Source organism: Cornus florida, unplaced genomic scaffold (assembly GCF_030987335.1).
Source record: "Cornus florida cultivar Cherokee Brave unplaced genomic scaffold, ASM3098733v1 CherokeeBrave_3.0.0_Hap2_Chr09, whole genome shotgun sequence".
Taxonomy (NCBI): Eukaryota; Viridiplantae; Streptophyta; class Magnoliopsida; order Cornales; family Cornaceae; genus Cornus; species Cornus florida.
Genome location: NW_026775579.1, coordinates 90,124,845 through 90,144,241, shown reverse-complemented (window position 1 = coordinate 90,144,241; position 19,397 = coordinate 90,124,845). Strand labels below are relative to the sequence as shown.

General features: G+C 35.5%; 2 protein-coding genes across 2 annotated transcripts; both read left to right on the top strand.

Moving 5' to 3' along the window:
* Positions 1 to 40: 40 nt before the first annotated feature.
* LOC132275058 (magnesium transporter MRS2-I-like) lies at positions 41 to 8,666 on the top strand. The gene is made up of 11 exons (XM_059776437.1): positions 41 to 511; positions 644 to 673; positions 1,727 to 1,877; positions 2,037 to 2,158; positions 3,737 to 3,811; positions 6,441 to 6,668; positions 6,760 to 6,804; positions 7,766 to 7,810; positions 7,916 to 7,945; positions 8,071 to 8,190; positions 8,287 to 8,666. Exons 1-11 carry the CDS (start codon positions 266 to 268, stop codon positions 8,371 to 8,373), a joined length of 1,179 nt encoding a protein of 392 aa, XP_059632420.1. The 5' UTR covers positions 41 to 265; the 3' UTR covers positions 8,374 to 8,666.
* Positions 8,667 to 11,723: 3,057 nt separating this feature from the next.
* LOC132275057 (E3 ubiquitin protein ligase DRIP2-like) lies at positions 11,724 to 18,105 on the top strand. The gene is made up of 7 exons (XM_059776436.1): positions 11,724 to 12,295; positions 13,176 to 13,275; positions 14,913 to 15,228; positions 15,419 to 15,864; positions 15,965 to 16,015; positions 17,320 to 17,392; positions 17,559 to 18,105. The coding sequence occupies exons 1-7, from the start codon at positions 12,172 to 12,174 to the stop codon at positions 17,733 to 17,735; spliced, it is 1,287 nt and encodes a 428-aa protein (XP_059632419.1). The 5' UTR covers positions 11,724 to 12,171; the 3' UTR covers positions 17,736 to 18,105.
* Positions 18,106 to 19,397: the final 1,292 nt, after the last annotated feature.

Genomic DNA, 19,397 nt, shown 5'->3' with positions numbered 1-19,397 from the left:
TTGATTAAATTGCAACTATTTAAAGGCAATCGACGCTGGTACGTCTCTAGTTTCGCAGGTTTAAAAAGAAACATGGTAACACTTGAATTAAGACAGTTTCTCTCTCCCCCGCTTTCTCTCTCCGAAATCTATGTAGACATGTAATCTCCATGTGAAACCTTCTCCGGAAGAACCCTATTGGATTCTTGTGTTTGACATAGGGATACATGTACATGCATATTCATATACAAACATACATATATTTTTGGGTTGGGGATGGTTAGAAATGGGTCGAGACGGTCACATCGTTCCGGCGGATCCGCAGTCGGGTTTGAAGAAGAAGGCGGCCGGGTCGAGGAATTGGATTCTCATGGACTCTTACGGCGGCGAGGGAACGATGTTAGATGTCGACAAGTACGCTATTATGCACCGCGTTCAGATTCACGCTCGCGATCTTCGCATTCTCGATCCCCTATTGTCCTATCCTTCAACTATATTGGGCCGCGAAAAGGCCATCGTTCTCAATTTGGAGGTTTTAATTTCGTCATTCCTAGAGTGTTCTGTTTATATATGTATCTATGTATATGCATGTATAGAGTCGTGTTTGATTGGGTTTCTTCCTAATTGCGTTCTTTATTGTGTATATGGATGGATGGGTGTTCAGCATATCAAAGCGATTATTACTGCAGACGAGGTAAGCTTTATATTTTAGTTTCTATTTTTTTGAGTATTTATTGTTATCGTTCTCTAGCTTTTTATTTTTATTTTTTTTTATTTTAACGATTTGATAATTGATTTAGTGTGTTTTATTTTATTTAATTTTACATTACAATTGGTTGTTTAATTGGTTGAAAGGTTTTAATGAAAGAAGTGTAGAGTTTTGGAAAATGTAAATTTTTTTTATAATAAATTCAATTTTTTTTTTTTTTTTTTGGTAAATAAAATTGAAGTATTATTGCCTCCAACTGCACTCCTAAACTGTATGTATGAATTGAGAAAGAAGTCAAATTTTGGTCCTAATTGGAGTTTAAGCTCATGGGTGTAGTCATAGTCTAAGGCTATAGCTTTGACCTGGATGGGTGGATGCTGATTGGGCATCTGCTCTTCAAGAATTTCCCGTTGCTTGACTTCATGTGTTCTTTTAAAATTAATTTTAAGGTCTTTACATCAGTTTTCATTAATTTACAAAAATCAGGAAAATTTTTTCCATGTGAAGTGTGCACTTTTGTTTCTCAACACCAATATTTGAACATCAGTTTTCATATAATTGAGTAAAATCATGAACAAGAAAACTTCCGGGTATTTGTGATAACTTCTTTGTTGAACTTAGCTATATGCGGTACACTAGATGAAGCCAACATCGGTTCTTGCTTGGCCTAGTTGTTCTCGCTTTCTTTTTGTCTTTTTTATTTGGCAATTATACTAGTTATTCTAGTGTTCATGACCCTGTTTTTAAGCTACTAGCAGGAGTACAGGGTTTGGTTCAATCTCCTTGTCTCTCATGGTAAATTTGGTACATATAGAATATGACAAGTTTTAAAGGCGTGGAACTTCCATTTCTGGATTAAAGCTGATATTATTGTTTAGTAGCACCTGGGTTTGAGGAGTTCTATGTTACTTCTGTTGATTCTTTTTTTGCAGTTTCTGGGCACTATGAGTTTGTTTCCTTGAACCTCTGTGTAGTTGTGTATACTCATGACAATAAGTGGGGTTGGCAAATTGTGCTTCTAATTTTATTGTTGAATAGGTGCTGCTTCGAGATCCATTGGATGATAATGTTATTCCTGTTGTTGAGGAACTCCGAAGGAGATTGCCCCCAGCAAATTCCATGCGAGATGGTCAAGGAGATGGAAAGGAGTTGGTTGGACAACATGATCCTGAGGCTGGAGAAGAAGATGGTAAATATGTTGATTTTATGATCTTGAAGTTTTAAAAAATGATAATTATAATAATCAAAGATGTTTTTTCTTTTGGTTTTATTGGAACTGGTTTTTTCTCCGAATTGTTTCCTCTGGGTTGTGCTTGATGTCTTATTATTTTTATTCTGTGCAATGTAGAATCTCCATTTGAATTCCGGGCCTTGGAGGTTGCCTTGGAAGCCATCTGCAGTTTTCTTGCTGCACGTACAACAGAATTGGAGACTGCTGCTTATCCTGCTTTAGATGAGCTTACCTCTAAGGTGCAGATTTTACACATCTGTTGTTCTTGATGATTAAGATAATTACAGTCTAGCTCTCTCTCTCTCTCTCTCTCTCTCTCTCTCTCTCTCTATATATATATATATATATATATATATATATATATATATATATATGTATGTATATATATGTATGTATGTATTTATAATTGTATGTTTTCTGTGTATATTTATGTATATAATTTTTTTTCAAATGGTAGAATTTAGAAATTGCACATTCTACTTGACATTTAGCTTATAGTGTTGTAAAATCCAAGGTTGCAAATATTGGGACATAAGTTTAGATACATAGTAGGTAAATTTTTCCGTTATGCTAGAACTTTTTATTAGAAGTAATCCGCATTTTTGCTCTTCAGCTCCGGGTTCATATTTCTTAAATTGTCGCTGTTAGAGGTGCGTGGTTGTTTGTGTGTTCGGAGGATTCTTTTGTGTGTGTGTGTGTGTGTGTCAATTGGAGGGACTACAAGCTGAATTATTGGTTTGGAAGTAAATCCGTTGTCCGTGGACAAAGGACTTAGATTTTGTCTATATTTATCCATTACTCTTTAGGCCCATATATGCAAGGCAATATAACTATCAACTTACTGCTTTTTTTACGGAAGCTGTCAACCTACTGTCTTATGACAGATTTTCTGTGCTCGTGAACTTTGTACCCAAAGAGATGCCATGCTATCTATCAACCAGATCTCAAAGAAACCCCATGTGACCGAAACATGTGAGTTTTGGTGACTGACTTGGTTGATAGAAGTTCCAACCTCCTTTTGCAGATTCTGTGATTGTAGCCTATGTCTGTTAAATGCTGTGCATACTGCATAATGAAGAAGTACTATTACTGAGGTCTTTTGCTGTATCTTAGATCATCTCTTGCATCATTAAGATGACCTAAATGTACCTCTAATTTTTAACTTTCCATTTGGACACAATGTAACCACCCTCACCATACCCAGACACAATATTGTCCACTTTTGGCTCCCCCGGACCAGAGACTTCCCAGGAGGTCACCCATCTTGGTGCTACTCCAGAGCAAGCATGCCAAAAGTTGGAGTTCTGATGGGTTCACGGCCATCACAGCTTTAAAACGCGTTGTGTCATAGATGGGTGTTGAACCTACATAGGCGATGTGGGATCGTGACACCCTGCTAGTGTGGTAGCTCATCCAATGTCTCATACCTGCCCACATCACACCCGCCCACAGAGGTCGTCACAAATAATTTGAAAATTTTAGGTTGAGTTCAGGTCTTTTATGCCTTTGAGTGATGTGTATAACCTCAGACCTACATCCCTCCTCCACAAGCATGTTGTTTCTTGCAACCGTATTCTCTCTCTTCTTTTTTATTCTTTTTGTATTGATTTTAGCGGCAAAATTGTCATTCAATTTAGTTGGCCACTGTTTCTAGATGCAGCAAACTAATATCTTTATGTTCTCTCTCTCTCTCTCTCCCCGCGGATGATGCTTTCATTCTTCTTTCATCATTATTGCTCCTGCTTGCTTTCCACACTGTTCTGAGCTTTTTATAGTTTTCTTAGTTTCTACTTTTTTCTAAGCACTGATATTTGCAGATTAGTAGCCGTAACTTGGATCGGGTTCGTAAATTGAAAAGTGCAATGACGAGGTTGACTGCTCGTGTTCAAAAGGTACAAGTTCTTCCGTTTTGGTGTGTAAATTTTTGTATCATCAAAATCCTCATTTTCGATGATGCCAAATTTACATGTTCTTAATTTATTTATTACTTTATTTCACCTATTGAGCTTGAGTCCTTGACCAATATAATTAGAATCAATACAGAATGATTTTGGCTGTTTTTTTGGTGGCATATTGGAATTTTCCTTTTTGTAATGTTGCAAGCTAGCCTTTGCTCTGCTGATGAATAAGATGTAACTGAGACTTTCCAGTTCTATAAAAAAGTAACATGTATATTATTCATATTATGACAGTTTTAAATGACTTAACACAAACTTTTTTTGGTAAGTCTACTTTAAATGACAGTTTTAAATGTAAAGTCTACTTTAAATGGTTTAATTTTAAATCTATAGGGTCATTTCATTTACCTGTATTACTTTTCTTTATTTCTATTTTTCTTCTGGTTGAAGAAAAATGAATCAGTAGGCCCTTTTTGGAGTTTGACGAATACAATGCTCATCAACCTTTTGTACTACTTTTCTTTGTTTCTATTTTTTTTCTGGTTGAAGAAAAATGAATCAGGGGCCCCTTTTTGGAGTTTGACGAATACAATGCTCATCCACTTGTTGTGGAGGTCTTTGACCTCTTTTTCCTTTTTTTGGTCTCATTTGATCCATGAAGTACGGACACGCACTGAGCATTTAACGTACCCGTGTCGGACACGGACACGCGTGTCGAAGGGCCGGACACGTGTCCGCCACCTTATAACCGTGTCCTGTTTTTATTTTGTTAAAAATGGCAGAGGATACATCGGCGACACGCCAGCGACACGGGATAGGACACGGCAACCGGATCTTTTAGATTTTTTTGAAAAAAGCAAGAAGAGGAGAAGATGATATATCAATATATCATTATATCTACATAGATGTGTATATATTCATCTCTATATAATAGACAGAAAAAAAGTTTGTTAAATGAAATAAAGTATAAATTGATACAATACAAATAAATGTACAGATCTATTTGCCAGTATCGTGTTCTTCTATACCAGCTTTCTCCGATCTGAAAGTTTGGGCAGAGGAGAATATAAACAAAAAAAGATGAAAGAAGCTGAAGACAGAGAAAACCCGGAAAATGAGATGAAAATAGAGGGCCGCGATAAGATTTATACTGCAAGTGATAAGATTTGTACTGCAATCTTATCTTATGTGACCACTTGTTTGGTCACAAGGCTAACCCTATCCCTTTTGGATGTAAGATTTGTACAAATTTGGGCGCATGGGCTTATATGATGGGCCATTGTGTGTGTGTATATATATATATATATATATTTAAATATGAAATATTAACTGGCTTAAATTTAAATGGGTTTATGAATAATTTTTTATATATAATAAAATTATATTATTATTTTATTGCCGCATCCTTGCCTTGTCCGTGTCCGATTTTTTTGAGAATTGACGTATTGCAGTGTCCATGTCGTATCGTACCCGTGTCCGTGCTACCTAGCATTTGATGGTAACTCAAACCAAATTCTTCAAACATTAGACTTCAGACCATGTTGCAACGAGGAACATACAGACCTTGGACTTCTGTAGAATCTGAAGAAGAGACCAAACTGCCAAGATTTCATGTCTAAAGATCTGAAATTGATTTTCTTTGGCATTAGCTGCATAAGCTATATGATTTATAAAGGAGGTTTGCTGCACAGAATTTCAAATTTTGGAAATGAGGGACCATTTATTGCTCTCTCTCTCTCTCTCTTTGTGGTTGGGTAGAAAGCAATGGAGCGTGCAAGCATTTCCCAGGAAATGATACTCCAGTACTTATTTCCTTTTATTTCGCAGACAAAAGTATTTCTGTTCTCATCAACCTATGTCATCTCCATTAAGTGAATATTGGATTACCAATTTCCAAAAAAAAAAAAAAAAATTTGGCCAATTTGTATATGAAGATGAGCTCTTTCAATATGCAGCCTTGGCGCTTGCATTCTGAAAAATAGAACATGAAGAAACAGTTCATTTTCTGATGACTTAGATCTCCATCAGATGTTGGTTGACACGAGTTGGGCAAAACTAGCCATTATTTTTTTTCCCACTTAGTAGCTAGCAAATATAACTTTCTATGCCCCCATCAAATCTTCATTTCGTGGTTTTGTACGGACTGAACAAATTAGAAAACATGTGATCGTAATCTTAGTTTCTTCTCTGCTTTAAGATGGTTGGACACTCTTAAGGGTAATGACACATTGGATTAGTCTTGCTGGACCTTGCAATGTTTTTGGGAGAAAAAAGAGAGGCACATTTAGATATATGCTTCTTGGGCACTTCTGAAAGATAGATGATGGTGCAAACAAGCAAACGGGCAAACATAGAACTTGGTTTGTGCTGATACATGTTTAAAGATCAAACTGAGAATTGTGGGGTGCATGTTCTTATCAAATATCTAAGCGAGTTATTCTTCAGATTATTATTGTTTGTTTTTCTGATATCACTTGCATTGTCGTGGAAGCCATTCTTTTTAATTAATATTGTCTATAGATTTAAGCGATTTTGTTTATTTGTTGTTCAAAATTTTAAGAGATTATTATTCTGGTGTTGGGCCCTTTTATTATTCTGCTCTCAAAATTTTAGGTGATTGCAGGTGAGGGATGAGCTTGAACAACTTCTGGATGATGATGACGATATGGCTGATCTTTACTTGTCAAGAAAGATGACTGGAGCACTTTCACCTGTAAGTGGCTCGGGTCCGCCCATTTGTTTTCCTTCCTCGCCTACCATAGGCTCGAAGATATCCAAAGCAAGTAGGGCAAGTGTGGTAACAGTTCGTGGAGATGAGAATGATGTTGAAGAGCTTGAAATGTTACTTGAGGTAATAATATAATTGGCAATAATATTTGTCTACTTTGTGTTTGTCATGTCATCTCAGAATAATATCTTAAGAGAGGTTGTTTATTTTGCAGGCTTACTTTATGCAAATTGATGGAACCTTGAACAAATTAACTACGGTAGGTGTTGCTGAATTTTTTGAATTTGTCATGCTTATCAGTATATATTCTTTATAAGAAGCTACAAGGAATGTGCACTTTGAGTACTAAAACGAATTCAGATATGTTTGAATGTGTAATATTACTATGGATGTTTGTATTATTGGTGTTTAGTTATTATAAAATAAGCAAGCAGAGGCCAAAGTTAAATGATCTTGTAAAAAATTCTACCGACATAGGTGTTATTTTATTTTTGTTGATTAGTGAAGAGGTATTATGACAATATGAAATATGTAACTCAATTTTAAAATCATAAACTGACACGAGATCTATGTAGTTGCTCTTTTTAGTTTTGTTGAAGATTAGATTAGTGAAGCACTGTTAAACATATGAATTCTAACTGAATTTAAAATGATAAACTGACAAGGGATTCTTCAAGTTGTTGAAGAACAATAGACTCTACAGAATATGAATATCAAGTTCCATTCAATTATTTGACAATTTCTTATAGCAGTTTGGGAAGAGAGAAATACTGCGATAATTGGTTAAATCTGATATGCAGAGTTCCTAGTTCCTACTATGGTTCTTTTGGATGTTGCTTGAGAAAAATGTAGTTCACATAGATGAGTGTGTTGGACCCATGTTCTTTAATGTATGTATCATTCTTTTTTAGGAGTTTTAATGGGTGAGATAAGGCGCATTATTTTATTTTTTCCTCTCATTGTGGTTATGATGGTGTTGGATGTTGTCCTAAAGAAGGGGGCCATATTTGGGTTTCCCTTCATAGTTGAGTGGTCCATTTAATTCTCACTTTAAATTTGCGTATAGGAGGTCCTACTAATTTAGTTGAATTTTTGAAAGAAAGCTTATAGCATTCTTCACGTGTCATTATCAAACTCTCTATTTATGTAACAGTCTCTGAAAGAGAATCATTTATTGCATAATCAAACTCTTGACTAATCTTCCAGTTAAAATTTTGCAGCTACGTGAATATATTGATGACACAGAGGATTATATTAACATTCAGGTAATAAACTTGAAAATTGAAGCATTATACTCAAATTATATGGTTTCTTTGTTGGGTATAAAAAGAATCATGTGATCTAAATGTGTCTCTCCATCCCTTTTACAGCTTGACAATCATCGTAATCAACTGATTCAGGTTCTGTAGACGTCGACATTTACTTTCTGCCTTCTTCTTTGTTTGTTTTTTAGATCACTTGAAGTTTGTGTTGGAAGCTTTTATTGATATTATGGATTTGCTCTCCCCTTCTTGTCTTGGTGCAGTTGGAGCTTTTTCTTAGTTCAGGAACTGTCAGTTTGTCCATCTATTCTTTGGTGGCTGGAATTTTCGGTATGAACATACCATATACTTGGAATGACAATCATGGATACATGTTTAAATGGGTACGTGTGGAACTTGAGCTTGGAATTTTGACTGTGACTCTGATCAAATTATTAGTTCACACTAAATGTAACGAACTTGTCTTTTGATATTACCAGGTGGTCATTGTCGCAGGGATATCCTGTTCCATCCTTTTCATACTTATTGTCTCCTATGCTCGCTACAAGGGTCTTGTTGGATCTTAAAATTCATGACGAAGTAGGTCCTGTCAGGAGAACGAGATTGAACTCTGGCACATTTTTATTTTTATTTTCATAAACGAATTGAGGTTGCTGAATGTCTCATAAGAGGTCACTGAATCTTTCATAACTGGTTGAGTTCAGTCTCCCTCCCTGGAATTTCAGAATGGAGAGAAAAAAACAACTATTGATCAAGATCCAAAGACTATAAAAATTTTAAAACCTGGTTAACCCATTTTGGGTAACTACAGAGCTAATTGTAAAATTATAATTTTTTTTTTTTTTTTTTTTTTTTTTTTTGTCATCCTCTTGCTCTCGATGCTCATTTATACGTTATACTTGTAATTATTGGTAATTGAAGTCGATCCCGAAATAACATTTAATGAACTCCTCTAAAAGATCATGATCGGTGTTTGAACCCTGTTGTCTAGGGTGCAGGATTGGATAGAGAATTAGAGATTTTAATATATTACACTAATTGCATTGTTCTCCTTAATATCAAAATTCATTTTTTGGAAATATGGTGTACCCCCTATTATTCATTGCTCTTTGTACTAGAGTTGTTTGATGTGAAGCATAGATACAAAGTGTACCCCCTATTATTCATTGCTTTTTGTACTAGAGTTGTTTGATGTGAAGCATAGATACAAAGTTCTTTGGTGGTGGGTTTTATTAACCATATCATTGCCTCCAAAGAGTCCCGCTGTTCTACTGTTGAATAACAAGCCTTCCATTTTATATTTCTATTTATAGAAAATTCGTGTGCTTGGGAGTCCTCAGTGATACCATCGAAAGCTATAACCTAATGATACTTCTTCACCTAGATCGAGAGTTCAAGAATAACTGGCCTTGAATATTTCACGAACACGGTGAACTGGCCTTGAATATTTCACGAACACGGTGCTTTTTGAACACATTGAACAGCACAAGAAATTCTTGCTTTTTGAACACATAGAACTGAACAATAAATTCTTGCACGCAGACATGAAAATGCAATCCATTTAGTAAATATGGGATTTGAGATAGTGTTGACACCAAATTGTTACATTCAGCAGCCTCTTAGTACTTGGTCCAAGTGGTATTCCTTGGTGGTTCTTAAAACTGAGGCTGAGAGTTGAGTACAAATGTGTAGTGCACCCAATAGAGGAGTCTCCATAAAATAGTTATAGTTATAGTTACTGCATAAATAATGTTAATTGTTGACACACTAAAAATGTGAATTGTTAAATTTTACCCCACTCGACATTTGGATTCCAAATTCAGCATAGATACATGTATAGATATTCTATGGTCCCACCAAGTAAGCTAGAGCCTAGAATTTCAGCCTTCATGTATGGATATGAAAATGAGAAAGAAAAATAGTCTCTGAAGGTCCAATGAGAACTAAAATGAGGACACCTTAGAGTAATTATTATGCCTGTTGAATTTCCCCCAAATAGGCCATTCAACGACATGGACACTGACTGGTGACATATCATAAATTGTAATGTAACACATCATATTCGCCAGCTGTCGTAAATAAACTAAAAGCTGCATGTTAGCAGCTGGCCACCCTTGCTTGGCTTTTGTGCTGCCTCACTTGCGTCTTCCAAACTCACAACGTACTCCATATTTTACTTTGAATAATTGTGGCAAGTTTCTTGTATATTTGAATGGGCATGCATAGGTGTCTAAAATATTAAGGCTATGCTTGTTTGGATGTAAAATAAATTTTTTTTAATTTTTTTTGGTATTTTATTATTGTAAAATATTTACTAAGAAAAATATTATAATTTAACATAAATAAGTTTTTCATTAATTTTCAACAAATTATTTTACATGTCTCGTCCAAGAGATTCGACCTTAACTTCGACCTAAAATTTTTTTCAGACACCAAAAAATAAAAAAAATTTACGAAATTTTTTTTCTAAAAAATATATTTTGCGGCAAATCAAACGAAGCATAAAAGAAGGAAAAAAAAAATTGTGATTAGCTTCATATAATGAATTATGAGATATCATGGGATTCATGAAAAAAAAAAAAAAAAAAAAAATCTTAATTTTTATGATTATTTTGAGATAAATTTTTTAATAAGATTAAATAGTGTAGCCATTAAATAAGAGGATGGTTAGTATTATGAATTTATGACTATTGTTGCAAATTTACAACGTATAAAAAAAATATTGCAAATTTTTTGTTATTCACACAAGTAGTCTAATAAGAGGTTAATTTGAGACGAATTTTTACAAGAAAGCCTTAGTTTTGACTCTTACAAAATACAAGAATATGTTCCTTAACTTATAAATAGGTTGGTTTAACTAATACGTGCAATTTGAGTAAGTTCAAATAATTTATCTAGTAAAGTGTACCTTAAAGTTAAGAAATCTAACATCATTGGTGGATTAAGTGATGCGTTAGTTTAACTGACACGTGCAATTTGCGAGTAAGTACAAATAATTTAGGCTGTAAAATGTGTTTTAAAGTTAGAGAACTTAACCTCATGAGTGAATTAAGTGATACGTAGTTTAATTGACACGTACAATTTGTGAGTAAGTACAAATAATTTATTTGGTTTAGTGTGTTTTAAAGTTAGGAAAGTCATTAGTGAATTAAGTGATACGTAGTTTATCTAACACGTGCTGTAGGGAACTAAGTAATACGTAGTTTAACTGACACATTTTGCGAGTACAAATAATTTATACAGTAAAAGTGTATTTCATCCGTAAATTAAAGTTTAACTTACACACGCAATTTGAGAGTAAGTACAAATAATTTATCTAGTAAAATATACTCTAAAGTTAGGGAACCTAACGCCATTGGTGGATTTAGTCATGGGTTAGTTTAATTGATATGTGTAGTTTGCGAGTAAGTACACTTTAACGTCGATGAATTAAGAGGTAAATTAATTTAATTGATATGTGCAGTTTGCGAGTAAGCACTTGTAATGTATTGTAAAGAGTATCCTAAAGTTACGAAAGATCCAACGTCAGTGATGGGCTCCACGTGTTAACAACCCAAGGTGGACCCACATGCCACTTGGCACAATCAAACACGCTTCACTTATTAAAGATTCTTCATCACAATCTTCATGTGAACCCCACATCATCTCCATCCGCTCTTCTCTAAAATGCGCCGGTGGGTGATGCTCTCCTTCGCCAGACCGTGTGCGCCGGAGTGCACTCATCAAACAGTAGCAGCCCCACTCGCACTCGTGTCAATTGGGTGCGCAGGTTAATTGTTATACCACCACCAGCGTATTTTATCTCCAATTCCCTTCTTTTATATATATGTGTGAACTGTATGTAAATTCATATATTATGTGTTTATTTTTATTTATATATATATATATATATATGTCTCGAACTCGGTCTCGTTCGTAACACATAGTTGATGGTGAAAACACCTCGATCAGATCATCAGAGTCTATCATCATCCCAAGCCTCCATTGTCCGAATTCAGCAAAACCCACGTCAGTTCTCTTCCAATAATCCAAACCCATCTTCGAATCACACCTCAAAACCCGCCCTCCCTCTCTCTCTAAATCGATAGATATATATATAGAGAGAGAAAGATTGTATCAATAGAGAGAAAGGGCATGTTCTTGTTCTTGTTCCTTTTCCTTTCTGTGTTTTGGGTCATTTGGGCTTACAATTTACATGGTGATTTTCGTGCTTTCTCGTGAGGAATGACGAAAAATCTCTTGATTTTGCTGCGTGTATTTTTAGGTGGCATGCAATCTCATGTTGGTCTTGGTACGTCCATAAGAAGCTGTCAGGTTTTGTGATATATATATACACATATATATATGCAGAGAGATAGGTGTTTATGATGACGAGCAGTAGCCAGGTTGTGAAAGTCCGGAGTGAGAAGATCGCAGCATGCATGACATGTCCTATCTGCAATAAGTTCTTCAGAGATGCCACCTCCATCACTGAATGTCTTCACACTTGTGAGCCCCCCTCTCTCTTTATATATATATGCATCTGTTTGATCCCTCCTATATATTTGTGCTTCTTAATTTTTATCTCATTTACTTTGCTTTCACATCTTATGATCTGGGTTCTGATCAGTTTACGTTCACTTTGATCGATCAATTCATGTTTTAATATTTTGGTATGCTTCATTTTGCATTTTTTGGTCTGGGTATACCTTTTTTTGCATTACTATTATATATATCAGTTCGTCGTCAAATGATTGGTTGATACTAAGCTATAAACATGAATAGATCAATAAGAATAGCTAGATTACTGTTCTATCTTGTTTGTAAGTGAAGTTAGAGTTGCAATGAAAAAACTATGGTAGTCAAGAAAGAATTTTTGATAATTTGAAAGATATTTATGTGTTAAAAGGAATTTATTGTTCAATTCTGTTGTTACTTTATTTGGAAGAAAAGCTTTAATTTATTGACTTGACTTAGAGATAGAGTCGGTACATGTATTTTGCTTGAACATGAGAATTTGTACTAAATATTGTGACAAACTTCATTGAACCAGTTTTGGGGTTTTCTAGAATATACTGCATGGATGCATGTTACCTGTGTTTGTGGAGTGCTTCCAATGCCTTGGTCAGTTTTTGTTGTGCACTCAGGACTGGTGACACACAAGAATACATGTTTGTTAAATTCCCCAAATTTCTTGGAGATGTGCTCTATAAGATGTCCCAATTTTTCAATCAGTTACCCCTCATGGACTTGGGTTTTTCTTGAATTTCATGTACACTTTGAGTTGGGTAAGCAGAGCATCAAAGATCTATCAATTGTGAGCATGTCATTCACACTAACGACAAGCGATTAATATCTGATATTTTGATTCTTTTGATTTTCATAATAGTTTGCAGGAAGTGCATATACAACAAAATTACAGAAGATGAGTTAAATAGCTGCCCAGTGTGTGATATAGATCTCGGTTGTGCTCCACTGGAGAAGCTCAGGTATCTGATGTTGTGACTCTACTACTTTTGTTTTGTTCTCAACACATTTTATCTTGCTCTTTCAATTTTGGCTTAATCATATGCTACCAAAGGACAACACGTGATACATGCATACACATACTCACAATTATTAGCGAGCAATCATTGGCATTTCACATGGATCACAAAAAGTATGTTCACAATATAGATGATGAATTGTCTAGTAGATCTATCATTTTGCATTTTGTGGACTCTGGTAGTGAATTGACTACACGTTTAGATTTGGAAGAATATCATTGTTCCCAAGATTCTCTGTTTTAATGAGCATAGAGACTCTTGTCTAATCCAAGACTTCCTTTTAATATTTCATTCTTCCAGTTCTTTGTAAATCGAATGATGTGGTGGTTTGTAGTCATGATATTTGATTTTTCAGATGCAGAGATGGAAATTTAGCACTGCCATAACTTATTGTTGTAGATTATTCAGGCCAATGATATACTAGGATGATATGATTGCTTTTGATCATTTTTTGCATTTATTCAACCAAAATAAGATAAGTAGTTGAAGTTATTGAAAATGAAGCATAAAATGGGTGTTCCAGGGATCCCTTTTTTTTTTTTTTTTTTTTTTTTTTTTACTTTTTTTCTTTTTTTAGTTTAGAGCATCAAGGCTCCAACCTGCACGGATAGATGAGTAAGCTAAGGTGACAGACAAAGAACCGGAACTCTCAGGTTCAACTCTCCCCAGTTTTACTCTATGCACTTGGTTTGTAGGTGATCGCGTGTATCCACAGGGTTAGTTTAGACTAAACGTAAGGGATTGGCCTGACCAAAAATGAAAGTCGGGTTCTGGAATGTTATTTTATCTCTATTAGGTTTAATGGTGCAACGAAATAGTATATTTCTTGTTTATGTAATGGAGCATTTTGAGTCGAATGATGCGCGGTTCTACGGATTTTTTTTCTTTCTTTTTTTTTTTTTTTCTTGATACATTATGTTTAAGGGTTGATTTTGATCCTTGTGCTTTAGATGACATATTCTTGATCAGGAGATATAAATTTGTTTCCCAAGATAAATTCTGTAGAAAATAACCACCTTTCAAATTCATGTGGACAACCAATGGTTGATCTCTTGTTACTTGAATCATTTGTTGGTATTGCTTTCCTAGTTTTAGGATCATTAAGGTTACTGGATTGTAGCAGTTACTTTTTGGGTTTGTAACCCAAAAGTAGCATGAACCTTCTTGTGTCATTTGTTTGAAAAATCACAGCATCTCTTGGTCGTTATTGAAATTTTAAGTTTATTTTGGTCATTATTTGACATTGTGGTATAATTTTCATATAAAGCTTGGAAAGAACTGGTAAGGTTTCACATGGCATTAAGCCATCATTAAAAATTTTAAGCCATAACTTCTGTTTTGTCTGCCTGGATTTCTACATAAGATGATATGAAAGGGCAGGTAAAAATATTATTATTGACCTGTTGTTCAGTGTTTAACATCTTTTCATACCAATTTACCATTACCATCACATTTGCATGTGATTTACTTCTCATTACCCAATTCAAAGGGAAACTAAGGAAAGAAAGTGAAATCATGCATTTGACTGGAACAGAGTTCTATGTTTATCAAACTGTCCTCTTTTTTTTGCTAACCTGCAGGGCAGATCACATTTTGCAAGATATTAGGGCCAAGATTTTCTCTTCTACAAAAAGAGAGGCTAAGGAACCTGAAGCTGTGCCCTCTGTTACATTGCCTGCTAGAAGAAAGGAGAGGTCTCTCTCTTCCTTGGTTAATACACCTAATATTTCAAGCCAGACTGTAATGACTAGAAGAAGAAAACCTGTTGCAAGAAGGGCTTCTGCTTCACGAGAATCCACTTTTTCCATCGAGGAGCCAGGTAAGAAGGTAGAAGATCAGCCAGAAAGCTCAAGTTCTCCTGTGAATCTAAGCAAGATGTTGAGAAATCAAAAGCAGGTAAACAGTTTGCATCGCTTTTTTTTTATTTATTCTCCCTATTAACTTGTTTATATATGTAAATAAAAAGTTGATGTTTTTATTTTTCAGCCTGAATTTTGAAATTAATTATACATTTTTTTTTAAAGGAAATTAACTATACCTTTGCTTTAGTTAGTAACAGTCATTGCTTAATTTTGTAATGCTGCAGAATTCTTATGCGGCTGAAACCTCCGATCAACACATGCCTAATAAAGGTTCAGAGCATAGAACTGAACCTTTGGATGGGATGAATGATCTTTGGAAACCCTTAACTCGCCTGGTAGAAGCTGCAGGCATAACAAAGCTTAATAAGTCCAATTCACAAGGGTCTGTTGCCCAATCAGCACCATCCCCCATCAGTGATGATGAAGCACATGTGCCTAAAGCCAAAGTTAAGGAACGTGGGAACAAAAAATTCCATGATGATGAAAATTGGTTAGCTCCTGTACCATCTGGTTCAGTAAAACCTAGAAAGATGCGTGGGGGTCGACGAAAAAAAGCGGTTGCTTCTGAGGGACTGAATATTTCAGGGCAAGCTGTGGTTGATGCTGCAAGCAGTAAATGTGAGAGAAGAGTTACTCCAATTTGGTTCACATTAGTTGCTTCTGAAGACCAGTGAGAGTCTACTTGTTCCCTAGAACTTCAAATCGTAATATTATATATATATTCATTGCCTTGCATATTAATTATCTTTATTAATGACTATTGGTTTTAGGGAAGGAGATGCACCCTTGCCACAGATACCTTCTAGATACTTGATGATAAAGTGAGTTCCCTCAGCACCAGCACGTCCTGCATCTTGTACAGTTGTGCTGTTGTTTTCTGATCTCTTTATTTATTTCTCAAAGAAATCACTTGCCCTTAGTATGACTATTTGCACCACGTTTTTCAATTTTAGTGGGATTCCTATAGCTCTATCAGTATATTTCAAACATTAGAATTTCATGTTTTGCTTGATGTGCTTTGGAGTCCGGGTCATGGTAGTGGTGCCTCACTAGGTGAATTGTGCACGTGTGGAGTATAATTCAACTAGTTGGACACTGTTTCAGCCAAAGAGGTTTCTGGAATCTCTTTAAATATATGTAAATGTGCCAATGTTCTATCAGCACAGATGGTGGTGTAGATTGCATTAAGCCAAGATCATCTTCCCTATATGTGGCCAAGTAGCTAAGTTTACCTAGGAAATTTAAGAGTAGGGATGACCCTCTCTTTAAGGTTCATTCTGCATTCCGCCATAATGAAAAGGAATTTACGAGGCCTAATTTGTGATATCAAGTAAATGTAGTTAAGACCATTAATATACATGAACTCAATTCCCTCGTCATTAATCTCCAAAGATACAGTGATCTATAGTTACAAGCCCGTTCTACAATTTCAGAGGAAATGTGAAGATAAGAACATAGAGGTAGAAATTACTCTAAAATGGTTAAGGGAGGATGTGTGTGTTGTGTGTGTGTGTGTGTGTGTGTGTGAGAGAGAGAGAGAGAGAGAGAGGGTAAGAGAGTTACTAATTTCACTAGGATAGCAAGGATAAAAAGAGTTAAGGTTCCTCTCTACTTCATAGAGTGAGGCTGGTGATACTGGAACCCCTTCTTTTTCTTAAATGCAATGGCTAGCTTCAGATTCTGACCTACTTGTATCTTATTCTATAAACTTGAACAAGATCATGTCCGTGGCTCCTTGGCATTGCCTGGCTCCATTATAGAAGATAAAGTTACGCCTTTGAATACTTTTCAACACATAATGAAGCCATGTTATTTCCATGGGACATCCATACTCAAATAATATCAACAGTCAAGTACTTTGATCATTTGATATAGGCAAACTTTTTTTTTTTTTTTTAGGGGGTGGGTGTGCATGGTTCCATTTCTAGGACTTCCTCCTGCCCAAACCAAAAAATAAAAGAAAAAGAGAGAGAAGAAGTCTTAGGCAGAGATCAAAAGTTAAGTGATGATAAATTAAATAAAACTACTTCATTATCATGTTTTTGACTTTATTGGACAGACTTCTGCAAGCTAAGATATTCATTTTCTATTTTTAATATGTCTACCTTGTTTGTTGCTGTCATAGGGATGTCAATCTACCAGTTTCGTTTATCAAGAAGTACCTTGTGCAAAAACTGGATCTTAAAAGCGAAGCTGAGGTAAGTTCATCTTTGAACCCTTCCTAAGAAAATAAATTCATATAATTATATATATTTTTCTCACTCTCTGAACAGTTAATATGGATCTTAAAAAAACTGAGGTTATTATTTTGTTGCGCGCGCGCATGTGAAGTCAAATTTTGCTGATTATTTGAGTTTCACACAGGTGGAGATTACTTTGCAGGGTCAGCCAATCCTTCCCAACTTGCGGATGCATAACTTGATAGATTTGTGGTTGCAGACAGCACCTACATCAGAAAGAGTAAAGACATCTGTTGGCAGCTCAGCCAAGGATTTTGTTATGCTTATATGCTATGGTCGAAAGGTGGCTCAGACATCTTAAACGTTCGAGTGTTTTTAGTGACCTCCATCTCCCATCAGTTAGATTAGCCCGGCTGCTTGACCCAACATTTATTTTCCTAGCATACATTTATCTTAAAGAGTCTCAGCAGAGGACATCCGTGAGCCTGTGGCATTTCACCACTTTATGGGTACTTCCTGATGTTCGAATAATTTCCAGCATTCACACTGCAAAAATTCATTGTACAATGTTTAATTTAGATTCCCGAATGGAAATAGTAGATGCTTGGATAGCGTGTGGCATGACCTGTGTTGCCTTTAATGCCTTAGGTTCTCTTTTTATATTTCAACTTTATTGTAACAAATAAATCTGTGGCCCATGGTACAATGTTTACATCATAGATCAATCTGAAACGATAGAACAATTTTCTGCCTCTTGTTGTACTCCTTGGGATTGTTGGCTTCATTTGTATTATTTCTTTTCGGAGACAAATTTGCTTTGTCATGCAAGCTCTGATCTTGTGACACCGAGCGAGCAATGACAGAAGAGGAACTATTTCCATGACAGATTAAGTCCAAAAGTGAGAAGAAAGCCACAGAAGGCGTTAGTTGAGTTAAGCAGGAAGAGGCTCATGAATTCTCACACTAGAAAGTGAAACAGGTTTCGTGTTATTGTTGAGACCTGTTGGAAATTAGACCTCAGAATCTTAAGTTCACCCTCACTAAAAGGGAAAATTAATCCCATTCAAGCAGGTGTGGCTAGTACTACAAATGAACCGAGTTGTTCATAAACAGTTTGGGCTTTGCTTGTTTAAAGCTTGGTACGGACTCGTTCACTGAGAAAATGAGCCGAGTTTAGTTTGGTCTTGTCCATTTCTATTTGAGGCACTGAGACCCTCAGTTAGCCATCCCGTGGCTCAAACTTTTTCTCTATAAAAGTCCTTGGTATATATATATATTTGAGTTGGTTAAGCGCACACACAGACGTTTCATATATTAACCATTACAGGGCTCGAACTCCTCACCTCCCTTTTGAGGGAGGAGAGGCTATACTGTTGGATATTGATTATAATTTTGATTTAATTGCATGGCATATTTGCAATATTTTTCTCTATACCTGATAAATAAGTTATTTTTTCGATGATGATCGGGTGTCGAAGACTTTGCCTCGACTAATCCAAGGACTCCTATAAGATGCCCATGTGATAGGTAATCTATATTCTTGATATAAGTATGTAAGAATGTGTAACATTCATCTTCCATTGGATGATATTGTGAAGGGATACACACTTTAAGAGGAAAAGCAATAGTGACACTAAAGGACCTGTACTTGCAGGGGATATCAATATGGAAAATTAATTCCAGTACTGATTGGCATTCATGCATAGGCTGTCTTAATTATTTTACAAGTGAAGTACTTTACAAATGAAATTTGTATAGTTTTTACTAACAATCTTCAGCATTTCGCTTGCTTTTTTTTTTCCTGGGACATAATAGCAAAGATGTTTCCATATATGAATCTTTCTCTTTCTTATCAATGTTTCTCAAAACAAATTTTAGCAGCTCTTTTGGACACTGAAAGCTTGGGGAAAGAAAACCACTAGTCATTGATAGCCTCTTTTTTGTATTGAAAGAAAATATGTAATCACAAGATTAAAAATATAAAGAGACATTGCCAATGCCATGAAATTGCTCTTGTCGAGGC

Excerpts from the sequence above, each read along its gene's own strand:
- LOC132275058 (XM_059776437.1), top strand. The coding sequence starts at position 266 with ATGGGTCGAGACGGTCACATCGTTCCGGCGGATCCGCAGTCGGGTTTG. Across the intron at positions 6,669-6,759 it reads AGCTTGAAATGTTACTTGAG|GCTTACTTTATGCAAATTGA; the intron begins GTAATAATATAA and ends TTTATTTTGCAG. Across the intron at positions 7,946-8,070 it reads ATCGTAATCAACTGATTCAG|TTGGAGCTTTTTCTTAGTTC; the intron begins GTTCTGTAGACG and ends GTCTTGGTGCAG.
- LOC132275057 (XM_059776436.1), top strand. The coding sequence starts at position 12,172 with ATGATGACGAGCAGTAGCCAGGTTGTGAAAGTCCGGAGTGAGAAGATC. Across the intron at positions 15,229-15,418 it reads TGTTGAGAAATCAAAAGCAG|AATTCTTATGCGGCTGAAAC; the intron begins GTAAACAGTTTG and ends GTAATGCTGCAG. Across the intron at positions 15,865-15,964 it reads TTAGTTGCTTCTGAAGACCA|GGAAGGAGATGCACCCTTGC; the intron begins GTGAGAGTCTAC and ends TATTGGTTTTAG.